General features: G+C 45.3%; 1 protein-coding gene across 1 annotated transcript in view; it reads right to left on the minus strand.

The window, feature by feature from the left end:
* Window positions 1-495: 495 nt before the first annotated feature.
* Window positions 496-7,056, minus strand: part of whrna (whirlin a) — a 23,958-nt gene continuing 17,397 nt past the window's right edge. The window contains exons 8-12 of the mRNA XM_063211434.1: window positions 7,015-7,056; window positions 4,921-5,581; window positions 3,248-3,414; window positions 2,373-2,495; window positions 496-708 (exon numbers count right to left, since the gene is read on the minus strand). The exon at window positions 7,015-7,056 is cut by the window's right edge and continues 39 nt beyond it. Of these exons, the coding sequence (XP_063067504.1) occupies window positions 526-708; window positions 2,373-2,495; window positions 3,248-3,414; window positions 4,921-5,581; window positions 7,015-7,056 (1,176 nt within the window). The 3' untranslated portion in view covers window positions 496-525. The remainder of the gene's footprint in view (window positions 709-2,372; window positions 2,496-3,247; window positions 3,415-4,920; window positions 5,582-7,014) is intronic.

Consider the following 7,056-nt stretch of genomic DNA (forward strand, 5'->3'; position numbering starts at 1 on the left):
AAATGAATGACCAAAGTTCTTCCATCCATGTGATGGGGATAAGCATCTTTTTTGTATGCATAGTGCTGTGCCATCATGAATGGGGATCAAACACACCACACTCATCTAGTATGCATACCAGTAGGTGTGTGTGTGTGTGTGTGTGTGTGTGTGTGTGTGTGTGTGTGTGTGTGTGTGTGTGTGTGTGTGTGTGTGTGTGTGTGTGTGTGTGTGTGTGTGTGTGTGTGATTGGTCGGCATCCTCGTCCAAGTTCCTGAAGCAGTAAGGAAAACAGCTAGAGTGCATCATTTTGCATGTGGAAAAGAACTAAACACCACTTTTTAAGTAGAAATGTGCATGACAGGCCCATAAAGCCTCACCTTTTGCTATCTTAGGGTCTCTCATACAGTAGTGTGTGTGTGTGTGTGTGTGTGTGTGTGTGTGTGTGTGTGTGTGTGTGTGTGTGTGTGTGTGTGTGTGTGTGTGTGTGTGTGTGTGTGTGTGTGTGTGTGTGGATGAGGGCTGCACCACAAGCTTCGTTACCTCCTAAAGTGTCACGTTGAACTCTGTGACTAGGAAGTCTATGTGGTCTCTGTCTTTGGTTTTGAAGGCGTCGGCGATGATCTGTGCGGCCTCTCGATGCTCCCGGCCTCGTAGCGGCACGCCGTTCACCTCCAGGATGACCTGCCCCACCTTCAGCTGACCGCAGTTGTGGGCCGACCCTCCCCTCTGGCCATGTGTGTGTGTGTGTGTGTGTGTGTGTGTGTGTGTGTGTGTGTGTGTGTGTGTGTGTGTGTGTGTGTGTGTGTGTGTGTGTGTGAGAGAGAGAGAGAGAGAGAGAGAGAGAGAGAGAGAGAGAGAGAGAGAGAGAGAGAGAGAGAGAGAGAGAGAGAGAGAGAGTATGTATGTGTGTGTGTGTGTGTGTGTGTGTGTGTGTGTGTGTGTGTGTGTGTGTGTGTGTGTGTGTGTGAGAGAGAGAGACAGAGAGAGAGAGAGAGAGAGAGAGAGAGAGAGAGAGAGAGAGAGAGAGAGAGAGAGGTAATACAGATCAAATCAACACAGCGCAGACAAAGACAAGCCTTAAACATGATGGCACTAACTCTCCCTTCAGTGCTGAGGAGACTTATTTTGACAAGGCGAACCATTATGACCATTATGGTCTAGTCACATACAGGGGTTGGTCAATGAAACGGAAACACCTGTCATTTTAGTGTGGGAAGTTTCATGGATAAATTGGACCACTCTGGAGGCCGTGTATATTGACCCTGTGGAGCTCCCGATGGAGCGTGCTGGTGGAAAATGGAGAGTTGAGGTGCATATTTAAAGCCTCACTGTGTAAGATTGTGGCCAGAGTAGGTATTGCAACTATGCTACTCAATCAAACTGTGCTGCCTATTGCCAGATTTGATCTTTTCATGAATATTTACAAAGTAATACATTATTTATTATTATGACCGAAGTACAGTTCGAAGTTTGTCATGTATGAAAAGTGCCATTTTCCCACTCATAATCAATACTTGTAATTTGAAGGTTGTGGTAAGTATTCATGAAAATTGTAACATTTGTGAATGGGCACCATGAATTCTGGAATTAAACTACTGTGATTTGGACAGCTGTGTTTATGTTTTTTGGATACAGTCCGGGTTAGCCCCCAAACATCCCTTTCAGACAGCTTCCTTTTGCATCCACAGTTAATCCTGTTGGTTGTGGTTGGTTATTGTTGGTATGCAGACATTACCTTGCATACCGTGTCTCTTGATACATCACAAAAACTTACTGTCTTGGTCAAAGATGCACCAGCAACATGCACACCATTATTTCTCCTTTTTTGAACTCTGATGTGTCACCCATAATGTGCGATAATTGTGTGCATTGCAATATTTTAAGTAAAATGTTGCTCTAACCCTGTTAATTGAACCTTCACACTCCAATTTATGGAGGTCAGGAGAGTGAGATGGCTACTCAAGAGACAACATTTCATTTTTCTGTAGGTAATGCCAGGTCAACATGGCCTTATGATTTTTGATTATTGTCATGTTGGACTGTCCAAGCAATGTCCCATGTGCAGCGTCAAGGCTGATGAGTGCAAAGTCTCCTCCAGTATTTCTTAAGAGGATCATGTATTCATCTTTCCATTAACGTGGACCAAAACTATGGTGTATTTGTAGCTCATACATCCCCATAACACCAGTAATCCATCACTATATTTCACAGACCGGATGGTGTAACTTTCATCAAAGTTTTTTGTCTCTCAATTGTTTAAAGCTAGACTACTTTCTGATTTCCTGTCCTTTCTGACAACCTTTCCTCTGAACAGAGGAATAGTTTTGATCAACAGATTTCCAGTAAATCCCTGATACATGGATTGAATCACACTCGTCAGACAAACTCACCTGAATGGTGACGATGCGTGGTAGAGGCTGGCGTGTGTTGGCACCTCCCTCTATGGCGATGCCCAGGGTGCCGGCTGACTTGAGGACCCTCACCAGAGTGGACGTAGGCTCCAGGAGACCCGGCTGTTTTGGGGGTCAAATTCGTAGAATGAGAGAAAGGCAGATTCAGAGCTTAAAGGGGAACTCCACTTTTTGTAACATTAAGGCCATTTTCTGAGTGGTCTGCAATGTTTGAGTCCCCCTCACCGTTTATTTCATGTTTGCTGCAGTCTCTGTTATTTGGCTGATTTGGATTTTATCTCAACCAGCTTTAGAATGGCCGTCTATGGGCACCTGAACTCTGTTGTTAAAATCACCTTAAACATTTGTTTTCGAAAGTCTACTGCTCACAAAGTGGTTAGGGGTGTTCACTCGCAGTCCCTAACAAGTTTCAAGGTGAAATATGGCTTCTGTCATTTTTTATTTGCCATTTTGTGAAAGAAAGTGAAAGTGAAAGTGAAACTTAATTTACAAATTGCTACATAAAACACACATAAAACACGACAGATGCCACATTTCGCTACAAAAATTGTTAAGGAACACCAGTGGATACTGCTGAACACTTGGTGAGTTGCATATTCTTGAAAACAAATGTTAAAGGTGATTTTAAGAAGAGAGTTGCAGGTGCCCATAGACGGCCATTCTAAAGCTGGTTGAGATCAAGTCCAAATAAGTCAAATAACAGAAACTGCAGCAAACATGAAATAAACGGTGAGGGCTATGCACGCACACACGCACAAACGCAAGCAGGCATGCACGCACGCACACACACGCACACACACCAGAATTATTCTTCACTTTGTTGCTAAGATCATTTTTTCCCCTTGGTTTCGTACCGTTTTTGGGAAGGGCTCCCCAGGCCCTCCAGGGTCCTCCCTGGGGGCTCGCGGCCGGGCAGGACGGGGACTACTCTCTTTGCTGAGGTGTCCTGACTCAACAATGTCCACCCCACTGTCCTCACTCAAAGTTTGACCACTGTCTGATAGTTGGGAGAGACCAGCACCTGTTGAAATATAAACAATGACTCAGCACATGCTTTTGGCAGCATACTGTTACAACATTCTCTTTGCTAAACCACAGTACAGCAGAAGGACATTTGGAATAAAGCACACAAGGTTACATGGGGTCCCACGCTCCCATGAAAGGTACACTCAGTAATATTTTTAGTAGTAATCAGTTTAGTTTCACAGATCACAAGTTCACAGATTTTGTCAAAATTACATGCTATTGTCACATTATTTGTTTTCTGTTTATTTTAATTTTTGACCCATTAACTGTCTAAGAATATCATCAAACATATTTAGTATGTTTCTCTAGCCTGATAAACCAGCCTAAATGTGAGACTGGAGTTATTTAGTCTGGCCCCGATGAACGATACCTCCGAAGATTGTTGATGAGAACAACCTGTTGTTTTTTCAAACCGTGCCGGCACTTTGACCAATCAGTGATCTTTGCCGTTGATGTGCTTTCCCAACGGTGTTGCGAGGTTCGTCGTCACTCCCTCAAAACCCCGACCGCTTTGATTCAAAACAAATCGCTGCATTGTGATTAGTTTTGCCTGACTCAGGGCACAGCGTTCAAGATGTTCTCAGATTGGAGGACAGACCCACTCGCTAGCTGAAAAACTTTGGCGTCCAGCGGGTGGCGGTGGTTTACCAGGCTAATGTTTCTCAGTATTACTGCCAAAATTCCCATTGCAATTGTTACATAGGACACAGGCATAAGCCAATGTTTTCAATACACACTGCTCACAAAATAAATGTAACACCAAAACAACGCAATGCAAGTCCAAGTCAATCATACATCTGTGATATCAGCATGTCCAGTAAGGAAGCGACACTGATTGTGAGTCCTTTTTGCATACAGTTGTGCAAATTTAAAAAGCAATGGGTAGAAATGAGAGGTCATAACCAAAATATACTCTGGCTACAAAAATAGCTATTCTGCAGGTGGTGTCTACAGACCATTTCTCTTTTTTCATCCTTTCTGGCTGACTTTTTGGTCACATATGCATTTCTATCAGGGATTGCTACCTCCATTGTTGTGGCAGGTGGCACAGGAAGACCACTGCCAGAGTCCTGCAAAATGAGCTTTGCAGGCCACTGATGTGTCTGCTCAAATGGTCTGGATACGACTTCATGTGGAGGCTATGAGGGCCCCAACGTCCACATGTGGGGCCTCTGCTTTAGCCGTATACCAGAAAACTAAGATTGGAATAATCACCATTGGTACACTGTTTTCCATGCTGTTTTCTTCACCAAGCAGGAGAAGGAGTCTGATGCTACGGACAATGTTATGCTGCTTGCAACACTGTGTGGACGCTGCTTGTTAAAGTAAATCAAAATATATTCTTAACTTTTGACTAATCAAAGTGTGGACACCAGTTGCGTTCCTACACTTATTTACCCCCTGGGTGAGATGCTGTCCAGAGAACAGCTTTTGACCAGTAGTGTATATTTTTTTTAAAGATCTTTTCCTAACAGTCATAAAACCTCACAGCAGGCCTCACCTCGTGCCTGTGGGAGTGGTCGGACCTCGTTGACGTCGGGTTCTGCATTAGGTCGGTGTACCTCCACCGTCACAAATTGCTGACTGCCTGCCGGGGAGGAGGAGGAGGAGGGTGAGGCTTTGTCAGGCGAGGCAGAGGGCGGTGTTGTTGGGGGCGTGTGTCGAGACAGGGGCGACGGTGGCGTTATGGAAGAAGGAGAGGCACCAGGGGAGGGCAACAGCATAGAGGCCGGCAGCGATGGAGGATGAGGGGGAGGAGGAGGAGGTGTATGCTGAGGGTCTTGTTGCTGGTGGTGGTGGTGGTGTGGGGCAGTTCCCGCCTTGTTGCGCGTGGGGGATTGAACACGTGGGAACGGGCCGATGTTGTGCTGGTTGACCATGGACAGCCGTGTCGCAGGGGCACCACCCTGATTGGGTTGGCGAGGTGTGGAGGAGGAGGACGCCTTGGCCGTGGGCGACCGCTTGGGCTCTTTTGTGACTGAGTGTTGGGAGGACTGGGTGGAGGAGGTAGTGGAGGGCGCGGTGAAATACAAGCCAGAGTGGGAGGACTCGGAGGAAGGCTTTTTGGTGGCTGGCTCCCGTCGGCTCTGTTTCCTCTGGACGCCTGGCGGAGGTGGAGGTTTGAAAGGAGGGGGCGAGTCTGTCCCAGATTGCACCTCGTCCTTGGAGTGAAGGGAGAGAGGCAATCAGTCAATCAATCAATTAAAATTGCTTATATGGCACATTATAATACATAATTGTCATTGAAAGTGCTAAAGATTAGAGAAAGAGAAAAGATAAGAAAACAACTATATTGTGTTAAAGATAGTAGATAATTAACTACCCTATCACCAAAGGCAGATGAGAATAAAGCTGTTTTTCATTATTTTCAAAACAAGATACTGTTAGGGCAGTTCTAATTTGGACAGGAAGCATTTTGCTGCATAATGTAGATGCTATTTCACCCTGTCTAGATTTGACCCTTGGCACAACCAGTAGAGGAGATTCAGAAGACCTAAGACATCTATTAGGATGATATTGCTCAAGCATATTAACAATATATTTAGGGCCTGAGACATTTACCAAAAACAGATGTTTCAAGTGATAGAATTTGTTGTAGGAAGGTATTAACATTATTGTTCATTTCTCATCTACAGTGCTGAATTGAAAACCCCTTGGCCTGACCCTTAACAGTTCAAATTTAATTGAATAAAATAGAATATTGAACACACACGCAACACAGGCACGCCCACAAGCACACATGCTACGCAGGCACACACTTGTACAAGCGTGTGTGCACTGCATACATTCACGCACACACATGTACTCGCACGCACACACCCATACCCACACCCACCCGTTCCAAGCATTAATAGAAATAAGGGACAATAGAAAATTTAATTGGAAGACCAAAAGATGGGGAAAAAAACATCACGGTGTTAAAAAAAGGAAAATGCTAGCACAAACTTGAACGCACTGTTTGGTCTGTGTGTGTACTTTTTGGAGCCCTTCTACTAACACTTCATCTTTATATGCATCCCGCAGAAAGACTGGGGAATTAATCCCCCTGAGCAGTCTGCCTTTTGCCTCATCTACAACAGTGGTTCTCAACCTTTCTTGAATAAACGTCCCCTGGACCTCATCATAAGCCTGTGATCACACCCCTTAGCATTAAAAAAATGAAATGGACTAATGCCCTCAAACGACAACTAAGCACCGCCCCCCATGTCAGCTGTATCCTTCTCAACGCTCCCTAAAACTCCCTAACGCCCCCGTAGAGCCCCTGTTGAGAAACCCTAATCTCTGTCATTGATAAACTCTTTCCACCTGACCCTTAAGTTGATTTTGGCTCCACTGAAATAGACTCTCTGAGACAGTAATTCTCCGGAAACCATGTAATTCTCGGATTCTTCCAACCTCCATTGCTGATGTCACACCTCCCCAATCTCAATCTCACTGCCTCTCTTCCCCTCTCTTCTCTCTTTCACTGTGTGTCGGCCTCTCTTCCCCTCTCTTCTCTCTTTCACTGTGTGTCAGCCTCTCTTCCCCTCTCTTCTCTCTTTCACTGTGTGTCGTGACTCCTGTGAGTCAGCCAATAAGCCGGTCTTCTGCTCACCAGAGATATGTCAGGCAGCAATGCGTTGATGCTCTCCGGGGG

Source organism: Engraulis encrasicolus, chromosome 11 (genome assembly GCF_034702125.1).
Source record: "Engraulis encrasicolus isolate BLACKSEA-1 chromosome 11, IST_EnEncr_1.0, whole genome shotgun sequence".
Classification (NCBI taxonomy): Eukaryota; Metazoa; Chordata; class Actinopteri; order Clupeiformes; family Engraulidae; genus Engraulis; species Engraulis encrasicolus.